At 41.1% G+C, this 21,709-nt stretch overlaps 1 protein-coding gene across 2 annotated transcripts; it reads right to left on the minus strand.

Annotated features, from left to right (window-relative positions):
• Positions 1-1,759: 1,759 nt before the first annotated feature.
• Positions 1,760-16,154, minus strand: LOC117424643 (voltage-dependent calcium channel gamma-5 subunit-like). Of its 2 annotated transcripts, XM_034041225.3 has the most exons (7): positions 15,832-16,154; positions 10,400-10,636; positions 8,886-8,927; positions 7,460-7,546; positions 4,199-4,339; positions 3,766-3,911; positions 1,760-2,156 (listed from the first exon to the last, which is right to left on the minus strand). In XM_034041225.3, exons 2-7 carry the CDS (start codon positions 10,593-10,595, stop codon positions 1,896-1,898), a joined length of 873 nt encoding a protein of 290 aa, XP_033897116.1. In that variant the 5' UTR covers positions 10,596-10,636; positions 15,832-16,154; the 3' UTR covers positions 1,760-1,895. The 2 variants fall into 2 exon arrangements, with proteins under 2 accessions (XP_033897116.1, XP_033897117.1); XM_034041226.3 differs by lacking the exon at positions 8,886-8,927.
• Positions 16,155-21,709: the final 5,555 nt, after the last annotated feature.

The raw sequence follows: 21,709 nt of genomic DNA on the forward strand, positions 1-21,709 counted from the left end.
GCTTGCTCGTAAAAACACACACAGTTAAAAGATTAACACTGTTTCCAAAAAAGGCTTACAATATCATTATCTACAATAGTGACTATATATTTAATTTCAATATATGCAAGAACAAGCCTGCATTCTGCAGTAACACATTGCATAAGGCAAAGCAGCAATCACAAGCATACTGAAAGAACACACTGCAGTTCAGCCTCTTACACTGGTTACAGAATAAGATCACATCTCTAACAGTTGAAAGCCTATTTAAAAAGAGGTATTAAGCTTGACATATTTACAAGAGTGCTGCTTTTTTTAACTCCAGTTACCTACAGGCAAATCATAGGCCTCCTCCATAATAAATATATTACACAGTGGAGAATTGAGCCCCCTTATCTTTTAACAAAGGAACTTTTAAAAAAACAACAAAAAAAAAGGCGGTACAGCATGGCTAGGTAAGATTTAGCAACAAAATATCCTTCTGCAGCTGGAAAATAAAGTGCTTGATTGAACTCTTTTAAGTGGCAATTCAGCTGAGCCAAAAGCTGCTCTGTGTTCATCTACACACTACAGCCTGCGCCCCAGTTTCAAACTGATTGCATCACAATAAGCAATGGAACGCAGTCGATCACATTCTAGAATGGAGTGACCTCATTTTAAAAAGGTAAAGAAAGAGATATGTGTATGGAGTCCACAGCAAATCACTATAAAGACGTACCCTACACTTCTACACCAGTTCAAATTCTGATTTTCTAACAGTCTTAGGGGGTGGAAAAAGTTTCTCAAGTAATGGTTTCTGTCGGCTGTTTCATTCTAGCACATTCCCCTGATTAAAGTTCAAGAAAAAGAAATATATAAAACCAAACTTTATTCTAAATACATTATTATTACAGATACATTCTAAATACATTATTATTATTATTATTATTATTATTATTATTATTATTATTATTATTATTATTATTATTATTATTATTATTAACAGTAATGTTGTTGAAGCTGACACCCTGGGATCCTTCAAGAAGCTGCTTGATGAGATTCTGGGATCAATAAGCTACTAACAACCAAACGAGCAAGATGGGCCGAATGGCCTCCTCTCGTTTGTAAACTTTCTTATGTTCTTAATTATCATACTGTAAAAGTTTTGCAGGATTGACATGTTGCTTATCCCTGTGCTTACTGTGAAATCATTGAATTATATTGCACATGGATCAATAATAATAATAATAATAATAATAATAATAATAATAATAATAATAATAATAATAATAATAATAATAATAATAATACAGCTACACTAAAAATTATGCCATTGCACCACTTTTGGATTTAAAAAAAACAACCCAAAACACATCTTTGCACTAGAGCAAAAAAAGGTTTATATTTGTATGTGCTTTAATACTTTATCTACAAACATTTTAGAAAAAAATAAGTAATAAGTAATCCAATTCAATAAATAAAGCATGGGCAATGTTGTGCTTTAAACCCTCCTCACTGACGGACCAGCCCCTGCCATTGTGTGATGCAGTTCCATCAATAATAAACCACTTTAAAAGAATCGATACATTCAGCCCTTGCAACAGGACCACTGCAGAAAACATCTCTTCAATGTGCTATTTACATATTCATCTACTGAACAGGATCCAAACTAAACATGTTGAACCCTTTCGCTTTCCTTCCTTTCCCTCCCTCCTCAGCTTGCTTTGTTCTGTGTGGCCTCGGCCGTACTGTGTATTGATTTTGTGTTTAAAGATCTTGAAAAGAGAGAGAGAGAGAGAGAGAAATAGGAAAACTACATGTATATTGGATAAGCAAAAAGGCTTCCTCTCCGAGGCTGCACCTTTTTGCGTTGCTTGTAAAACGTGTTGAGCGGAGACCCTCTGAATACTGGATGCAAGTGCTGTTGCTCCTGCGCCTCAGCAAGGGGAGGACGACATGTGGTCGTACTCGGGACACTTGAGCAGGGCAGGGTAGTTGGAGGAGTTCATCTGGAGTGAAGTGTCGCTGGAGATGTCCGAGGGGCTGCGGTCTCGTACCCAGGAGTCCGGGTGCAGGAACTGACCAGAGTAATCGGAGCAGTTGCTGAGCCGTGGCCGGTAGAAGCCTGGCTGAGGTCTGCAGATCTCCTCCGCGGTGTATCGTTTCATGAACAGGTACACAGACATCACCCCCGCGCTCTGCAGAGAAAAAACAAAGTAACGCTGTCCGCAGCTACCCACAACTGCAAAACGCTCAGAGTTGAAACAGAAAACCCACGAAGGCCCTAGCCTGGAAACGTTTGTCTGTGTATACAAGTGATAGTTTGCATCTCTTTCTGTCTTTCTTGTCCGATTTTCAATTGCGTTATTATGGGTTGTTAATTGGGTTGGGTTACGGTGATTGGTGAAAAAATGCTACGTTAAATGCATTGCTTAATTTTTTGGTTTTATTGTGAGAATAAAAAAGACAAACAATTTAAAAGGAAAAATAAACAAATGCAGGTAAACTTAAGTGGAGAAAAGTACAGCTGAGTGCAGCTAGACTGCTGGCCAGCTGCACTGCATAATGCAATGTGCTATATCTGTAGTAACACAGCTAGACTGCTGGCCAGCTGCACTGCATAATGCAATGTGCTATATCTGTAGTAACACAGCTAGACTGCTGGCCAGCTGCACTGCATAATGCAATGTGCTATATCTGTAGTAACACAGCTAGACTGCTGGCCAGCTGCACTGCATATACAATGTGCAATATCTGTAGTAACGCAGCTAGACTGCTGACCAGCTGCACTGCATAATGCAATGTGCAATATCTGTAGTAACGCAGCTAGACTGCTGGCCAGCTGCACTGCATATGCAATGTGCAATATCTGTAGTAACGCAGCTAGACTGCTGGCCAGCTGCACTGCATATGCAATGTGCAATATCTGTAGTAACGCAGCTAGACTGCTGGCCAGCCGCACTGCATATGCAATGTGCAATATCTGTAGTAACGCAGCTAGACTGCTGGCCAGCTGCACTGCATATGCAATGTGCAATATCTGTAGTAACACAGCTGTAACTGCTAGGGCAGGTCCGATTAGGCTTTTGTCGTTTTACTCCTCGTTATTCAACTGGCACGTATACAGAAAAGATTTATTTTGTGAAATTGCTATGTAGGAAAAAGAAAACACGAATTGGATTTGATTGGTACTGTTTATTCCACACGTGGGTGGATGCAGTCCTTAGCAACTGCCTAGGTTACTATGGCTACCGCTTAAATAAAATCACTGTTGTTTTTCTTGTTTTTTTTTTTCTACAGTACTGTGAAGGTCAGCACATAACAGGCAAGAATATTAGCAAACTTAAAGATATAGTGTTAGTTGTGCCGCATGTAATGATCTATATGTTGCAGTTTTTCACATGACAAAAACAACACAGTGAAGTGCACTAAAACAAGATCAAAGCATGATAAATCACATGATGAAACAGAAAACAAGATGCATGGTAAGGGGCTTTGAAGAACAGGGAAGACTGGATGAAAGATTGCTGAGAGAATGGTAAAGTAAGCAAAGGAAAAGCGGTGCTCATACAGCACTTCAGGCAGAGTTGTTAATATTGGTTGTCTCTCCGTTGACTTTGACTTTTAAGCAAAGAGGAATGAATCCTGATCTTTTTGATCTGCGGTGCAGATAGTCAGTGCAGTGTGGATTTAACAGAGAACATCCTCATCATAACAGCAAAATGATGGTGCCTGACTCCTGGGACACCATGTGATTCAATGTTTCTTGTGTGAAAACTACACTGTTTTGTTCTTTGACTTCCTTACCTCAGTCAACAAGAAGGATATGGCAGCGAAGGCGAAAGACCAGCCGTACTTATAGCTGAAGTAGGCTTCGTTGTCCTTCGTCCTGTTCAACACCTCATCATTGATGCTGGATATATACAACACCAGCCCAACAACTAAGGACAGACCTGCACAGAAACCAGCAGTTAGGAGGAGCACACCACCCACACGAAGGATTACCTTCTTTAAATGAACAGTATTTGCATATTGATCAGTGGATGCTTAAGGCAGGTTATGTGCTAATTGAAGGTGCCTTCATCAATTAATCCTGTCCGGTAAGAGCAGGAGAGCTCTGAGTTCAGGGTCCCTGCACTTTTCTGTGCTGAGTGGAGCTGGTGAAGCTCACCTGAGAGGATGAGCTCTGAGTTCAGGGTTCCTGTGCTTCTCTCTGCTGAGTGGACCTGGTGGAGCTCACCTGAGAGGATGAAGAAGATTCCAGACACGAAGGCCAGGATGGTCCTGTGAGGACGGATGTGCCCGATGCTGTTCAGAACGAACCCGATGAACATGAAGAAGAGGCTGACCAGAGGGAAGGGGGTAGCCGAGCGGATCATTTCTGGTACAGGAAAGAACAAACGAAAGCAAAGGTTATTGACCCTTTTATCCAAACTAGGGCTATTGCACTGACAAAGGCACAGGATGAAAGTAATGTCAGCTTGGCTTCGTTTTTTATAAGTTCTGCATTCTTCCTTCAATGAGTGTGGATCAATTACCTAGAGCTTCAGCATATCTCTGACCTGTCAAATGCCAGGTACAACTCATACAGGTTTTTTCTAAGAAGCAATACAATTGAAATAACACTTTAAGGATGAAGTTTAGCCACAATCTTTTGAGCACAAAACCTGTATATATATATATATATATATATATATATATATATATATATATATATATATATATATATAATCTGACACACACACCAGTTTATCATAGCATATTTTAGCAGGAAAAAATAGAGGAAAAATCTACTCCTTAATTAAATTCAGTTCAATCTGGAATCCACTGCAATTTTGTTAATAGCCTGTAATTGACAGTGCCTTTGTACAGTGCATTCTAATCTGCTGCATTGTGCCTTGAAGGTTGGATGGTAATTATAATTATGAGCTCTAGAACCCCTTGTCTTGATTACGACAGCTTGTAAAATGATGAATGCTTCCCTACAGAGAACAACAAAGGAACTTTTGAAAACAAGTGCTTCAGACATTCCATTGATGCTGTGTCACTAACTTTTTAATCAGCCACAGCAATGAAAAGGTAATGCAGCAGAGCCATTGACTTAGAGATTCTACTGGCTGAAACCTGTTATATTACAGTATGTATTTTCTTTCTTTCAATATTGATACCGCCATTCCATTCTAACACTCACTCACACACACACACACAGAGGCGCTATCCATTTCAGCAATGCGAGTATGCTACACTCATCCATCCTCATACTGGGAGACAGGCAATATGAATCATCCTGTCTCTCATAAGAATCACATTAGGCATTCTTGACATTTTTTTTGATGTTAAAAATTGCTTTGGCTGGTTCTCTTTCTTTACTGATAGACAGCTTCCCTCTGAGGTTGTATGAGCTTGCTTGCTTGTTTGCTTGCTTGCTTGTTTGCCTGCTTGTTTGCTTGCCTGCTTGTTTGCTTGCATGCTTGCTTGCTTGCCTGTTTGCTTGCCTGTTTGTTTGTTTGCTTGTTTGCTTGCTTGCTTGTTTGCTTGTTTGCTTGCTTGTTTGCTTGCCTGCTTGTTTGCTTGCTTGCTTGCTTGCCTGCTTGTTTGCTTGCCTGCTTGTTTGCTTGCCTGCTTGTTTGCTTGCCTGCTTGTTTGCTTGCTTGCTTGTTTGCTTGCTTGCTTGCCTCCTTGTTTGCTTGCTTGTTTGCTTGCTTGCCTGTTTGCTTGCCTGCTTGTTTGCTTGCTTGCCTGCTTGTTTGCTTGTTTGCCTGCTTGTTTGCTTGTTTGCCTGTTTGCTTGCCTGCTTGTTTGCTTGCTTGCCTGTTTGCTTGCCTGCTTGTTTGCTTGCTTGCCTGCTTGTTTGCTTGTTTGCCTGCTTGTTTGCTTGCTTGCTTGTTTGCTTGCCTGCTTGTTTGCTTGTTTGCCTGCTTGTTTGCTTGCTTGCTTGTTTGCTTGCCTGCTTGTTTGCTTGCCTGCTTGCTTGTTTGCTTGCTTGCTTGTTTGCTTGCTTGCCTGTTTGTTTGTTTGCTTGTTTGCTTGTTTGCTTGTTTGATTGCCTGCTTGTTTGCTTGCTTGCCTGTTTGTTTGTTTGCTTGTTTGCTTGTTTGCTTGTTTGCTTGTTTGATTGCCTGCTTGTTTGCTTGCTTGCCTGTTTGTTTGTTTGCTTGCTTGCTTGTTTGCTTGTTTGCTTGCTTGCTTGTTTGCTTGCCTGCTTGTTTGCTTGCCTGCTTGTTTGCTTGCCTGCTTGCTTGTTTGCTTGCTTGCTTGTTTGCTTGCTTGCCTGTTTGTTTGTTTGCTTGTTTGCTTGTTTGCTTGTTTGCTTGTTTGATTGCCTGCTTGTTTGCTTGCTTGCCTGTTTGTTTGTTTGCTTGCTTGCTTGTTTGCTTGTTTGCTTGCGTGCTTGTTTGTTTGCGTGCTTGTTTGCCTGCTTTCCTGCTTTCTCTCAGGGGTTTGATTGTTCCCCTACTCTTTGCTAATGTATCTGACAGCTATGGCAATCCTTCAGAAGTTTCCTGAAAGAACTGTGCTAAGCCGCTCGGAGCTGCTCCCTGAGGTGAGCTCTGGATGGTGTATCGATGTGGAAGGGTAGCTGTGAGTATGTACTGTATGTATCTGTGGGAACAGCGATTATTGTACTCAATAAACGAGGCAGGATCGATTCCTCCTTCCCCAGCCTTAATGGAAAAAACAGTTCAATAATGTCTCATTCAATATGAACATTGTGCACACCATTTGGCTTCTCTTATTAAAAGCACGGGTATATTTATTTTAAAGAGCTGAAATCTCATTAAAGATAAGCAAGGCAACCACTCAATACCTCATCATTACATCTACTGAACTGACATACAGTAACCGAGTCAAGCTAATTTAAATCCATTTTCATTTTCTTATCTCTTCTGGCATTGTGCAGACTTTCTGCTTCAGGTGTAGAATATCTTCTCAGACTAATTACTGTAATCTCTCTCTCTCTCTCTCTCTCTCTCTCTCTCTCTCTCTCTCTCTCTCTCTCTCTCTCTATGTCTCTCTCTTTTTAATTTGCTGGCAGCTTCTAATAATATGAATTTTAAGAAGTGTCTGTGTTAAACTGAACTTCACTAGCTCCCACGAGAAGGCAGGGCTGAATCCAATACCTAGCTATTGATTTTAAAGGACTGTTTTTTTTATGTTTCTGCTGCAGTCTTGAGGATCTGCCTGTTCTGGTCTTCTGCTGACGGTCCTCGAGAGGAGCTCCACAATCCCTGGAAGTTGCTACAACACTATTGCTGTCAGTGGATTCAGTACAAAGTATACAATCCTATCTCTTAAGAGCCAGACTGGCACATTGTTCTGTCACATGCATAACGCCATGTCATATGTTGTTTTATCCCTAGAGGGCAGTGTTTCAGAATTGTTGCACAAGCACTGCTATAATTTTTTTTTCTTATACAGTAGATTTTCCTTTAAGAGTCAAAACCTTCAAATCAATGCTTCATATGACACAAAAAAAGTCAATTAAAAACGCTGCACTTACTTAGCACACTGACTGTAGATTCTGACATCATCTGTATATTCATCGGCATGACGTATTCTATTGTGAAACAGTGGGCTCTTTCCTCACCTGCAGAGGAAAAGAACTAGGTATTAAATACCATATGTACAACACTGACTCAAACATTAGCCATTCACAGGTTTGAAACACACTTCCCCATATTATACCTATTGCGTTAAGGTTTTTTTTTGTTTTGTTTTTACACGCAATACAGTTTACTGACTTTTGTGTGTGAGAAAATCTAAATTGAACGACAAATCTTGGCGATCAAAGACCAGCGGTAATACTGCGCAATACAGTACATCGTGCAATTGGAAGCTATTCGATGAGCGGAGATTGCTGATTGCTGTGCTACCTAGAATTAAACCATTTGAAACAGGATTTAATTGTTCTCTAGCAATCAGCGCTGGACTCGCCCCATCAACAGGAACTGAAGCGAGACACCCACTGAGCCTCAATGCTGGGAAGGGAGGAGAAAATGATTTTTAATGAATTGATTTCCAGATATTCCTGTTGCACCAGAAGCAGCTGGTCATAACATTTCAGATTGCCTCCCGAGTTGTGATTCTAATGCACAATTTGCCTCTCAGTCGGCTTCATATCACTCAAGTACTAGGCCTGTTTTATTTTAGTTTAGTTTTCATTGCTTGGGACTTTGCATGACCTCAGTTACTCAATGTGAAGTACAGTGAGGAAGCTGGATGAGACATCTATCTCTAGTGTAAAATAAGATGGAAGAATTAGCCCCCAAAGTGAAACTAATGAAATGAATGCATTTTTCTATTGGAAACCCCATTGGAAACCCCATTGGTCAGTACTGTTTTTTATGGGCAGGCTTTGTTTAATGGTCTCCCGGTGAGCTTGCTGTTAACAACATTTACACAAGTAAAACTTTCAGGTTAAATACAGGGAAAACAATCCATTTGTCCTCGCTTTCATTTATTGGAGAAATACATTGAAAACAAAGTCGTAAGGAAACCTTGAGCAAACAAACAGCAGCAGGATATGTGTTTGTGTTAAACACCAGAGCAATTCAATGGGATAATAAAAAGACGTTTAAGAGCGCTAAACTGGAAGACGCGAGGTATTCTCATCATGAACAGCTCTCCTGCAGCGTTTAGCCTCAGGACCATCATTGGCTCATAACCCAAGCTCGCTCCAGATTACCTCTTAAACCCAAACCGACAACTCATAAGCAGGCATTGAAGAGTTTCCGCGAGATTCCTTTTTTACAGAATGTCCCGTTTTGTCATTGCAATACAAACAGCCCATTGCAAGTTAAGAAAAAAAAACAATACACAAGCAACCCTCAAAGTAACATTGACCAGGCTGTCTTATTGCATTTGTATTGCAGTTCTGAAACGTGGTCCGGAAAACTCAGGTGTGGCTGCTGCACATCTGTCAATACCTGGTTTTGCAGAGGGGGAGATTCTGTCTGTTGCCGCCGTTTCTACAGAGGAAATAGTTAAAGTTAGTGCCCCATAGATCAATACCTCTAAGCTGTGCTAATGAAGCATTAGTGTGCTGCTGTGTGCAGTCCATGCAATCCCTTATGTGCTGAAGGCTTTGTGAACAGAAGTCCCCTAACACACCATCAATAAACAGGATCAGTCTGACCTCCTACTGCACAAATAGGATGTATGCTCTATGTGCCTTGTCATTATAAATGAATCATTCATATAGTGTACACTTCCAGCTGTAACATTGTGCACTTAATCCATTGAAGAGCCGTGGGACAGGATAAACTAGAGATTTCAGTTTGGGTGGTGGATGGATGGACTGCAGTATCTGCCAGCTTGTGGAACATTTGGATACATTGTAATCTGTGGGTGGTACCATCTGGGTTGATAGCCTTTGAGTAATTAAGACATTACACCACTATCAAGCACATGGAGAGAAGCTCAGAATGATTCAGTGTCTGGGGATAGATACACCCATGACACCTGCTGGACACCGAACACATTACAGCTCACTGAAATAAAGTGTAAATCGGATCAAAATTCATCTTTTATTTTTCTGATCATAGTTTGTTTAGGTGGGGGTCACTTTTCCATATTCTGGCATGGATTTTTTTTTTTTTAAGTTTCTATAACCATGTGGAAAATACTGCCATTTGTCCCCTTATGTCAAGTGCACCTCCAAGTTCATTTTAGTAAGCAGAATTCAATAACCCAGTGAAAATTGAAAACATCCACATGTTCAGATTGAAGGTCATCACTATTATTCCTCATCAGACTCCAATTACTATGTAAGAGTTAGTGTATTGCGAAAGCATTCTGAAATGACTCAGCCCTGCTGCGTTCAAGTCTGCTGGAGGGGGTGTGTGTGTGTGTGTGCTTTATGTGTGACCTTGTTGTGATGAGTGTAAATGTTGTATGACATTATGCAGTATTTTAATAACATACATTTTGCATGCATCTGCTATGGGAAGATAAAACCAGTGGAACACATGCATGCATAAATAGGTAATCAGTGAGAACAATGCCACACACAGCCTGTTATATTCAGCAGAAATAAATAAAGAGACCATATAACACCTGTGCTGGCTTCACTGCACTGGCTCCCAGTGAAGTTCAGAGTTGATTTTAAAATTTTACTTCTGACTTATAAGGCACTTAAAGGTATGGCACAAGATTATATAAAGGAGCTTCTAGTCACATATATACCTTCTTGTGATTTAAGATCAGCTGATGCAGGCTGCCTGTGCCTCCCACAAGGAAGGGAGAGAGAGCTTTTAGTCACTGTGCTCCCAGATTGTGGAATGCACTACCACCTCATATCAGAAGTGCTACACCAGTTGATGACATTAAGTCAAAACTGAAAACGTACTCTTTTAGATTAGCGTGTACTGTGTACGTGCTTGATCTAGAATCACAAGCACGGGAAGTCACGGGAACAGCGCGGTGTGGAGCGCAAGCATACCTGTGAGGAAGCAGACCCTCCAGAGCCCGGAGTGAAGGGACATCTTGATCTCGATGCTCTGGTTCTGCGGCAGGATGATGCCCTCTTCCAGGTACAGCCAGTAGTCTGTGCTGACCGCGATGCCCAGGAGCCCCAGGCTGCACACAGCGAACACGCTGCTCAGCAAGGTCAGAGCCTTTCTGCCACATACACTCATTCCACTCAGCACCAGGGGTAGGGTGTAGCCTGAAAGAAGAGCTGTGGGAGGAGGGAAAGGAGAGGGAGTTGTGATCAGCTGTCTTGAATAGGCTTCTGATGAAATTATAAACAGTAGAGGGATAGTTTAAAAAAATCATTCAAATGCTTTAAAGACCAGTGGCTAGTGGCATAAAACACCTTTAGTTAAATGTAGTTTAGTGTAACTTGAGTTTAAGGGTGTTGCAGAAATCAGATTAACACATTTAAGAGTCAGTACCCTAGTTAAGGGTATCTGACTGCTGTGCCAGGGCTGATCTGTCAACAGGCAGATAACAGAGAAGAGCAGCAGACTCTCCTCCTCTCAGACACCTCCAGACAGACAGCAGCTTTCCAGATGTGTCTGAATTGAAGCAGGTTCTGCTGACAGATCTGTCCAGCGTATGAGTCACCGCTGTGTGGCGGCTCATAAAACAGCACGCTAAGGGTTAGGAGGTAGGAGAGTGCAAAACCGCTTGCATATGAATTACTAAAATGCTTCTCAAATTGATGGGTGTCTGTTAAACTCTGGCAAGATGTAAACTGCTGGATAAATTTAATATGTCATTTGAATTCCTATCATATTGATCCAAGATCTACCCTGATGTAATTATCATGATATGATTGCAGTGTCACTTGCGGAGATCTCACTGCCCTGTAGCCATAGCAACCACAATGATGTGGAATCCTGCTACTGCTGAGAGGAATTGCATTGCCTTAGAGTTGTAAGGAAGCTCACACCTCCATGTGTAACACAACCATGGCAGCCTGACTAGGAATAGTAAGTGACTCCTTTTAAATGAAAGTTATTCAGCACTGCACCTGGATGACTGAGTGAGTGAGCAGGTGCTGCCTGTTTAGATGCACAGTGCTGCCTGGAAGGCTGTGTGTTTGTGAAAGGTGACCATTGGGTGGATTTGAGGAAGATTCGGATGGGAAGCACTGTTTCACTGGGACTGCAAGGACAGGAGCTGCCACGCTGTATCAAGGGAGTTTTCCTTTCTTTGTGTTTGCATGTAACTCCAGGTGCCCTTTGGCTTCATAGTTAGGCAATGCAAGTCTATCCAGACTGCTTGGTTTGTGTGCAGGTTGACTCACAGCACATGTCGTGTTAAATGCAAATGAAGCTTCAGCAACAGTTCAAGATCAGCACATTTAAGTTAAGGTGAGATTGCTTTGCTTGTGCTGTGCACTGCCCACCTAGTGCACCAGTGGCTGGTCTGGAGTAATCTGTGTTATTACCGCCTTCTGTGTCTCCGATCAGTATTTACTGTTTGGGATCCAGTCTGCAAGTGCAACCACCTGGAGTGACAGGCCAGGTTTGAGTGTTGGAGTGCCAGACTGTCAGTCTGTTGGTGTCTGGCAGAGCCTGGCTATCAAGGAGCTCACTGCTGTTGAGTCAGCTTTTCCAAAGCATGGTTGCTTTGGGGCCCCTGCATCAAAGTGTGGTGTGTGTATTCAATAGCAAAACTGTGGCTGCATTGGAATTACATGCTTTTGACATTACTTATTTTGAGGGAGCTGGCAAGTTTAACTTCTGATTGCATAAATAAAGACACCAGAGCTATGGGCAATATCTATATATTTTTTCACTAGCATTAATCTTGGACTACGTAATGTTATGTTTAGTTTCACAGACCCCGATTTGCATTAATCGTGGACTTCCTTACCAGCCGATCGTGGCAATAAAACCTCCCACGACAGTAACTTCCAGGATTGAGGAACAGGTTGGCTTAAACCTTTGGGTTAAAACTAGTTTGTTTCTTAGTTTCTGCAAAATCTGTTTTACAATTGAAACCGCCTCATTTGTCCCCATTGAAATGTAAATCCATCTGCAATTCTTAACTATGCTGCTAACATTGCCTTTCAACTGACTCCAAGCTTTGATGATATCCCAGTAATCAGATCACTGTCCGCCCCTGGTACTGTCAAAGTCACCTGCTTCCTAGCTAACATTTTACAATCCAGCTACCTTTAATAAGCTACATGGAAATCACGTTTTTATTGTTATTTATTCATAACTTAAATAAAAATCAATAAATAAATCTATTGGCACTGTTGACCAATATTTAACTTTTTAAATGTATGAAATAAAGTTAAACAATCTTGTACAGAATAGTTTAGGACAAATATAATCTCAGTAGAAGAGAGCCGTGCTGAAAAAAGCAAAGGCATTAAAGTGCTGCATATAAAGTAGGTCAGTATTGTATGTTTGTTTTTTTTTGTCATTTGTCTAGACTGTGTCCAAAAATGTTGTAAGAAATCAGTAAACAATATGGGCACTTGGACGTTTCTTATTCTGGTACTGGGTGTAAAACAAATGCCCACTGTAGACTTGACTTCTAGCATATGAGTCACCTTCTGGAGGGGGTGCTGTATAAAGAGATCCTGGTGCAGAAGATAAAGAGCTTTCCCAATTGTTATTGAGACACATTTCCCTCAAGCTCCATGAAGGTGGGGTACCTTGTTATTTCACAGTTTGATAATTCACAGCCAGGCAATGCTGAGTGCTGTCATTTGTACATGGAGTATATTTCACTGTGCAAGGACCCTCCACAACATCCAATGATCAGGTAAGCGGAACAAGGGAGCGCGGTTCTGATTATTCTGGCATCCTTGAACAGGCTTAAAACGGCAATTAGCTTGAGACATATTAAATCCCATTCATTCATCGCTGTCTGTTTATTTGCCTCCCTGTGGAAGGTACTCATTACTTATCTCTCTCTCTCTCTCTCTCTCTCCCTGAGTTCCCTACGCGCATGAGGCCCATGTTCATTAAAGCGTATTAAAATGTGCCACAAGGCGAGTGACCTAGATGACTGAATTTCAGACTCCTGGCAATCTCCTGGGACAAGCAGTTGTCTCATCAATGCTAGAGGTCAGACAGCACATCCATAAGAACACAGCCAGAGGACGTTGCACAGCATTCCAGGCAGGGGAATATCAGGAGGACGTTGCACAGCATTCCAGGCAGGGGAATATCAGGAGGACGTTGCACAGCATTCCAGGCAGGGGAATATCAGGAGGACGATGCACAGCATTCCAGGCAGGGGAATATCAGGAGGACATTGCACAGCATTCCAGGCAGGGGAATATCAGGAGGCAGAGGCCAAGAAGATCTTGACAAGGCCTCCGCACAAACACACACTCACACAGACACACACACAACTATCGCAGCATTCTCAAATGCCAGGCGGATGTTTCCAGTTGTATCCCCGGACAGTCACATTGGAAATGTGTGGGAAAGCCAGGGTCGATTTCACCTACTAGCCTTGTGTTCACACCCTGGCATCAATTCTCATTACATTTAGTTGTTTCAACCTCTCCGGTAGAGGTTGAAACCACAAATATATGTCGACCACAAATATATGCTTGTGAGTATTTCCACACACCCCTGCATTTTGTTCTTGTCCCTGCAAGTTCCTAGTAGCTGCTCAGAACTCTGTCAAGTTGGGTCTTAAAGGATCCAAGTGATTCTGCCTCAACAACATGACTAGGCAACCCATTCCATACCCTCACCACTCTGTGTGAAGTGTCTCCTGCCCTCTGTCCTAAGTCTATCTCCACTTAATTTCCAACTGTGTCCTCTGGTTCTGGTTTCTCAACTGTACTTAAAGGATTAGTTTGGGTTAACTATGTCAGATCTTAAAGACTTCAATCATGTCTTCCCTCATTCGAAATAGATTCAGTTCTTTCAGCCTGCCATCTTAGCTTTTATATCGGGTAGATAAACAGGGATTGAAATACAATACAATAAAAATAAAGGAGAATAAAAGTATGCTAACTATAGATACAGATATAGATTTGAACCCTGCACCATGCCATTCTTAATTTAAGCCTCCAGCCACTTTCTGGTGCTCAGCTTGAATTCTGACTTAATCAATGAAAAAATGTTCATCTGCAAGGGCTGCACAGCGGAGGCACTCTAATGAGAAGTGGGTGAAGCGTAAACCCTCGAGCAATATGCCAATTACCGTACTGCATTTCCACTTGGTGGCAACCCAGCTGCTACAGCCAGGGCAGATAAATCAGATTGTGCAGTTCTGTGTGACTTCTGATTGAACGGTGATCTCCCTAACCGTGAACAGCGCTGGGAACCAAAAAGCAAGGAGGGTTTTTGTTAGTGAAATACCATGGTCCTTTCCTTTTCCAATCCTATGACTGGTTTTCACAAATGTAGCCATTCCAGGGTTTCACATGAGTCCTTCAACCTTCACATGTCAAATTTAACATAGTTCAGTGCAGGCTATGACTGCCTTAAGGCATTCTTTTGATGAACATGTCAAGCTTGGTGGTGTCATGTCAAGCTTGGATTACATGTTCATCATACTGCTTGAGCAGAGAAAAGAGAATTATTTGGAGGCAAGCCTTACTTTAAATAAAGCTAAAAGTTGACCTTTGAGAAAAGGGAGTCAGACAGCTGACTGGAAATTCAGAGACTTCAAATTGAAACTGAGAATAAATTAAAGTAATTATCATGTTTTTGATTAGACAGTTATTTATCTATATGTTCTGTCCTCAAAGAGATTCACACTGTGTGCACTGTGTTGTTTAAACCTGAACTAAATATCTCAAATGTGCACATTTAAAAAGAAACTTGACTTGAAAGTCAATGAGATTTTATGGCAGAACGCTTCTGGTAGATTTATGGCTTCTATTGGTGCGGGATCATTGACTTCACAGAGAACACACTGCCACTGCTGTTTGTTCTTCTCAATTTGTACTTGCACTCTCATTATCGCCCCATTTATACTGCCTACTCAGCCAATGGCAATCAAAACACCGCCTATGACGGTCTTGCATATCCAGTGAATATAGAGGAGAAACAAATACAATTTAAAAAGACGTCAGTCTCTATACATGAAATAAATGGGTACAGCTCATATTTTGTTGCAATTCCTTTGCAACAAAATATGATCGGCAAAATCCCATATGGTACTTGTAAGTTGTTTGTTTGTTTGTTTGTTTTTAATCAGAATTACAGACCAGTATTTTATTTATGGAAAACGGATTTAATAAGACTGTTTAACTAACACAGCGAATGCAATAAATAAAAATTTTCATTAAATTAATTTTGCATTGTTAGAAAAGTTTATTTCTGTAATAAACTTGCAAATAGTCTTCGCAATTAAACAATTTGAAAGAAAAAAATGTCAGTAAGAGAAAATAAATGTCAACACACACACACACACCCACAGAGAGAGAGAAATGTATTTTACCTTCTAAAGCGAAGTCTCTGTTTTCCCAAGGTACACTTGTCTTGCTTGGTACGGTCTCTTACTCCCGTCTTTCAACTGCTTTGCAAAAAAAACGCTGTGCCAAAATTCCGGATAGTGGGAAACACTGTACAAGGAAACCAAATAATAAACACAAAATTGTGAATCTTTGCGTTATTGCGCGTTTGGTTCTCGGTGTCTGATACTCTGGTTGGAATGCCCCCGTGTGCGATGTGAGTTCTGTGCCCGGCTACGCCTGCCTGCTTTCCGCTCTAGTCGAGCTATCACCTCTGAAGATAGATGAAGATACCGAGGGTGAGAAGCAACTCTTCAGGCAGCGTGAGTAGAGGGAGGGGTAGAAGGGGTGGAAGAGGGGGAGGGGGGTCGGATCACGTGGTGTGACATACCCTAGGATTCTTTTTAAAAAAAAAGAAAAGTATTAACTGATAGAACGTTCAATTACTTTTAAAAAATGTACTTTAAATATACTGTACTTGAATATATATGTATATATATATATATATATATATATATATATATATATATATATATATATATATATATGCAAAGTATTATTATTATTATTATTATTATTATTATTATTAATACAATAATAATTTTTTATAGAAAGCTTCACTAACAGTATTCTCTGTTGGCATGCTTACACGGATGCCGATTTTGGGAAGATAAACTAGCTTTACTGATCTGATGTATCAATCGTTTTATTTATCGGTTAATAAAAGTTTCTTGGGGGGGGGGGGGGGGGAGTATTTACAAAGCACAAGACTAACACAGCGTGAAACGCTTTGACCTAAATATAACCGACATAATGTCGGCTGATTCATCCATGTAAACGATGTCGCGAATCACTTCAGCAATGAGTTTCACGGGAGCTCAGATCTCGGAGGAGCCGCTAAGTTACACACAACACTAAATCCAGCTGGAGCCCAACTGAAGTGAAGGGAACATCATGATGGTTTGTATTTTTAGTTTGGACCGTAAGTAGGACATCAGCGAGCTTTTCAGCACACCACACGTCTGGTAAACCTACGTCACCAGTCCGATAGAAACGAAACTTGTACACAGACGCAGCGATTTAAATAAAAACTAAACGACAGAATGCTACTTAACTTTGAACTAAATTAACAACCTATTAAAGTTACAACAATTTATAACAACTTAATTTAGTTACCACGTTAATTGTAAATTTCAGTCGGGTGTTCCCTTGTTAAAGCGACAAATTGTTTCAGCACTTGGACAGCTCCTGTGATGTCATTACTTGTTCCGGGCACCGCTTCTTTGTTTTACTGGTACCGACTCCAGAAAGAAATGCTGTAGCCGCGGCGAGGCCCAAATCATTGTTGCCCTTTAATAATGTCTCTGTGCTTTATCCTCCTTTTAGACATCCTGCAGTCCTCATTACTAGGTCTAAGTGAGCTCACGAGTCCCTTGGATAAATATTGTCTTTTGCCACATTTCTACTGTTGGGACTCAGAAACAGATCATAAATAATAATGTTTTAAAGTAAGGATTGTTCTAGGAAATGTGCCGCGTTGAAAGCGCACTTTTTAATGGTACTTCCCTTTTCCCCCTGTTTTCTTGTTTCAGGATTGCTTAGCTTCATAAATTAAGAAATCAAATTAACTGAAATAAAACACTACAATGAACGAAATATCTCTGTAAACCAAAAACAATCACAAGCGTGCCTCCTGTATTTCCGAATATTGAAGATCACTCACTCTGATCCCATAGATTTACTTACTGTAAATCCAAACAGAGAGAGAGAGAGAGAGAGAGAGAGAGAGAGAGAGAGAGAGAGAGAGAGAGAGAGAGAGAGAGAGAGAGAGAGAGAGAGAGAGAGAGAGAGAGAGAGAGAGAGAGAGAGAGATCTGCGAAAACTAATTGGAACTTTGCAAAGTAATAATAATCAAAGAAGACAATAAACGTGGAATCAGTTATGTGTGTGAGTTTGTTCAAGTAACCGCCAGCGGTTCAACAGTCCTATTGTGGCATTTATAGAACTTTGCCTTCATCACTGGACCTGCTGCAGAAGTGTTAACATCCATCCATCTATCTATCTATCTATCTATCTATCTATCTATCTATCTATCTATCTATCTATCTATCTATCTATCTATCTATCTATCTATCTATCTATCTATCTATCTATCTATCTATCTATCTATCTATCTATCTATCTATCTATCTATCTATCTACACACACACACACACACTCCGAAATGTTGCCAGCCATCCAATTTCTCACACAGTATGCGTCTTATAGAAACAAGTTCGGATTGTACAGAACTGATTACATTCACAGCACGGAAACAATTGTTATTCACAGAAACGGTCGGGTGTGAGAATGCAAGCTGTGAAATTCCACAGAAACAAACTTCTTGAACAAAATACTCTGGCTTGTGTTAACTGTTTGTGTTGGGTAAACATGTCTATCTGTATCGAATGAGAGCTAAGAGCCAGTAGGAAACAACAATAACAACCATGGCCACAATGCACTGTACCACTTTTATAAAATAATGTAAAATCTGTAATTGCATGGCTGTAATTGTATGGATCATATATATATAGGGAACTGAGATATTAACTGATATCTCAGTCCTTACGAATGCTGGCATGTGATTGGTTAAAACCTCATCACATGACCTAAAATAGATCCAACTCTTGCCCCCGTGACGCTTTTTACGGTCAATATTTTTTTTTTCTTTTACAAACCTCCTCAAATTAGGTCATCACGCAGACTGCCTTCCTCTCTTCACACAACAAAGCGAAGTGGCACACAACAGATAATGAATTACAAAATATAGGCAACTGCAAAGCAAAGATGCTGCAAACGCTAAAATTGTCATGAAAAACTTTACTTTTAGTGTGTTCTGACTTGCTAAAATTCAAACAAATTCAAACTGGCAATGTAAATAAACACCACCTTCAAAAACTCAACGGACTCCTCCGAGAATTCTATACCTCCGTGAGAAAGTCAGACGGACAGCTCTATGCCAAATACATTTTTAACAATTATGCGCTATGGACTGATCTCAACCTGTGGCTTCAGGCATTGTAGTCCCCTGTTGGTAACTATAGCTCTTCCCTCGGGTAAGGGTGAATAAAATGAAGTTCAATATTCCTAAAGCTGCTCAGGTCTATCAATGATCTTGTTAACAACAGTGAAGAAGATAGTTTTAGTATACACATCAAATCCTCTTTATACAACGTTTTGTGAGTTAAAGTTTTGTTTAAAGAGCCTATTATATAAATGTCAAACCTTTTAAAGGTAACATGAAGGGGATCAGAAGGAGGAATCACAATGCAAACCCACCACACTATAACAGCAATGAACAGGGCTGAGTGAAAGCAGGGTAGCAGTCACTCTTACCAACATCATTGAAAGCATCATTAAGGTGTTTCAGAGCGTCTGCTGTGGCTAAACAAAATTACCCTGATGGCTGCATTTGAGAAGTGCTGTATTGGATACCTGCAGGACTGCAGAGCCGTTCCATGAAAATGTAATGATGGTGAAACTGCAGTCCTTGGTATCAGACTAGTCAATAGCTCAAGGCCTTCTGATGATTACACCTGGGTGTGTGATGATCAACCATCACAACATCGCTCTTGGGCTTGCCTCACTGTAGCCTGAAACTCAGACAGACTGAGTGGGATGGGATGCATGCTTTCTGAAACTGCACCTGATCTAAGCAGCCTGATTACTGGAAGGTGTGGTTACAGACTGCTAATAAAGTGGGTGGATATTTTAAGATCTCCAGCTGGCTATCTTTACCAGTACAGCTCTAAAAATAGATTCAAATCTTCAGAAGGGTTTGGAGTTCTAAAATGAGTCCTGTAATGTGCCTGTGAAGTCACCAGGGGTCTTCCCAGCGTATTTGAATCATGACTAAAAGGAGTCCTGTAATGTGTCTGTGAAGTCACCAGGGGTTTTTCCAGCGTATTTGAATTATGACTTATTCATGGACTTGTTTAATCATTGATATTTGAGATTAATCAAAGAGAGGCTCAGTGGAGGCACCTCATTGATTCTGATGCCCTTGTGTCACCCCTTTTCAGAGAGCCTCCTCAGCAGGGCTGAACCCGGGGTCTCCCTTCATCCTTTGATCTGGAGAAAGACCAGTGCTCATCTGCTGGAGCGGTGCTCTCCGTGCCAGTCCTTCAGGGCTATCCATGGAAACAGGGAGCTATTTATACTGAGCCTCCCACACATCCCAATCAGAGAAAGAACCGCACCAGCTCTGTGCTTGAAAGACTAAATGAAAGGAAATGTCATTGGAACCCTGCCTGACTCTCTCCCTTAGTCCCTCTCCCCCTCACTCGCTGTCTCAAAAGTTTATCCTGTCATGCTAAACAATGGGGCTTATTCAACATGTTTGAAGTGATTTCAGCTATTCAGTGCATGTACCTAAATAGCAAGCTGTATATAGTATCATAGAACAGTGGAGTCTCTATATTACAACCAGAAAAGGGACTGGGAAACGAGTTCTCCAAAGAGAGGGGCTTACAGACCCCCCTTTACTCAACGGGGTTCACTGTGCTTAAATATTGACACATCAGCAATCCCTGTCATTCTTTAAAGTTGTACTGCATGACTGTAACACTGACCACTGCCAGTATCAGCATGAAAACAGCTGAGCCCTCAATAATGCAAGACTAACTAGTAAACACATGAAAGAAAGATAAGGAAAATCTACCCACAGCATTGCTACACATCCAGTAGATGCATTGATTGCACTAAAGAGCAATAATTATAATGACCTTACAGCGTTTGTCTCAGCTTATGCGCCTCAGTAAATTAATGATTATGATCAGATTACGCTCTGGGGTTTGCTGGCTGGAGACTATAGAAATATGTTGTTCTGATCCTCATATACAGTGTATACTGCAGCCACTTCACCTTCTGAACTTGAAATGAATCACTGTGTCCTTCATCCAAGCTTTGGAAGTCTAATTTATCCGCAGTATCCAAATTCTGTACAGGGCTGGATGCCCCTCTGGTACAAAGATAAACGCCCACACATGTTCCCATGCTGTACATAGTGATGACTTCCCACTCTCCAGATGATCAGATGCTGATTTCCATGCCTGTACAAACTGTAGCCCCTCGGGCGGGGGGGGGGTGATGGGGTAGAATCTTGAGGAATCCTATTGCATTCTGATCCATGTGAAGCTGTAAGCAATGATGAAGGGCATTGCAAACATTTTCATGAGGCTTCTGAATTTGTGTTGCAAAATTACACAACCTAGAGAATATACTGTGTGACAGAGATACATTTGATATGCTAGACTGCCAACAACTCTTTCTTTATTTTTAATTTTGTTCTCTACACAAAATGTTTTTTTTCCCCCACACAGACAGTGTGTCCTAAGTACCTCGCTCCTCAAAGTAAATTATTAACTTCTGCTTTCCATACACAGCTTCCACCTTTTTATTTCATAAGAACCAGGTAAGTGATTAAGATACATTCTTTCAACAGCTTAGCAAAAGAGGCCAAACAAGGCAATATCTTTGAGGTAAGGCACAACTATTCCATTACAATCTTGAAAATGAAGGTCCTTTAAAATCAGGTTTCTACATTGAGGCGGTCCAGTTGGAGATGTTGAGTGCTATGGGAGTTTCTTCTTCCTTCTTGCATCACTTACTGGTTACATCACCAGGGGCTCTGAGACCAGTAAAGTTCAGAGACATGCCCCTTCACCAGCGTGATTCCATTCACTGGCAGCTTATCCAAGCTGATACTGTTCAGAGCGCAGGGCTGCTGGAAAGTGTTCTGAGTGTATCAGTGAATCCTGTGATGGAGGCATTGAGGCAGGCAGACAGACAGGTCCCTCCATCCTCGCTCCTTGATGTTTATCTTTT

This window comes from Acipenser ruthenus, chromosome 19 (genome assembly GCF_902713425.1).
Source record: "Acipenser ruthenus chromosome 19, fAciRut3.2 maternal haplotype, whole genome shotgun sequence".
NCBI classification, from domain to species: domain Eukaryota; kingdom Metazoa; phylum Chordata; class Actinopteri; order Acipenseriformes; family Acipenseridae; genus Acipenser; species Acipenser ruthenus.

Excerpts from the sequence above, each read along its gene's own strand:
- LOC117424643 (XM_034041225.3), bottom strand. The coding sequence starts at position 10,595 with ATGAGTGTATGTGGCAGAAAGGCTCTGACCTTGCTGAGCAGCGTGTTC. Across the intron at positions 4,340-7,459 it reads ATCTACAGTCAGTGTGCTAA|AAATGATCCGCTCGGCTACC; the intron begins GTAAGTGCAGCG and ends TTCCTGTACCAG. Across the intron at positions 3,912-4,198 it reads AATCTTCTTCATCCTCTCAG|GTCTGTCCTTAGTTGTTGGG; the intron begins GTGAGCTCCACC and ends GTTTCTGTGCAG.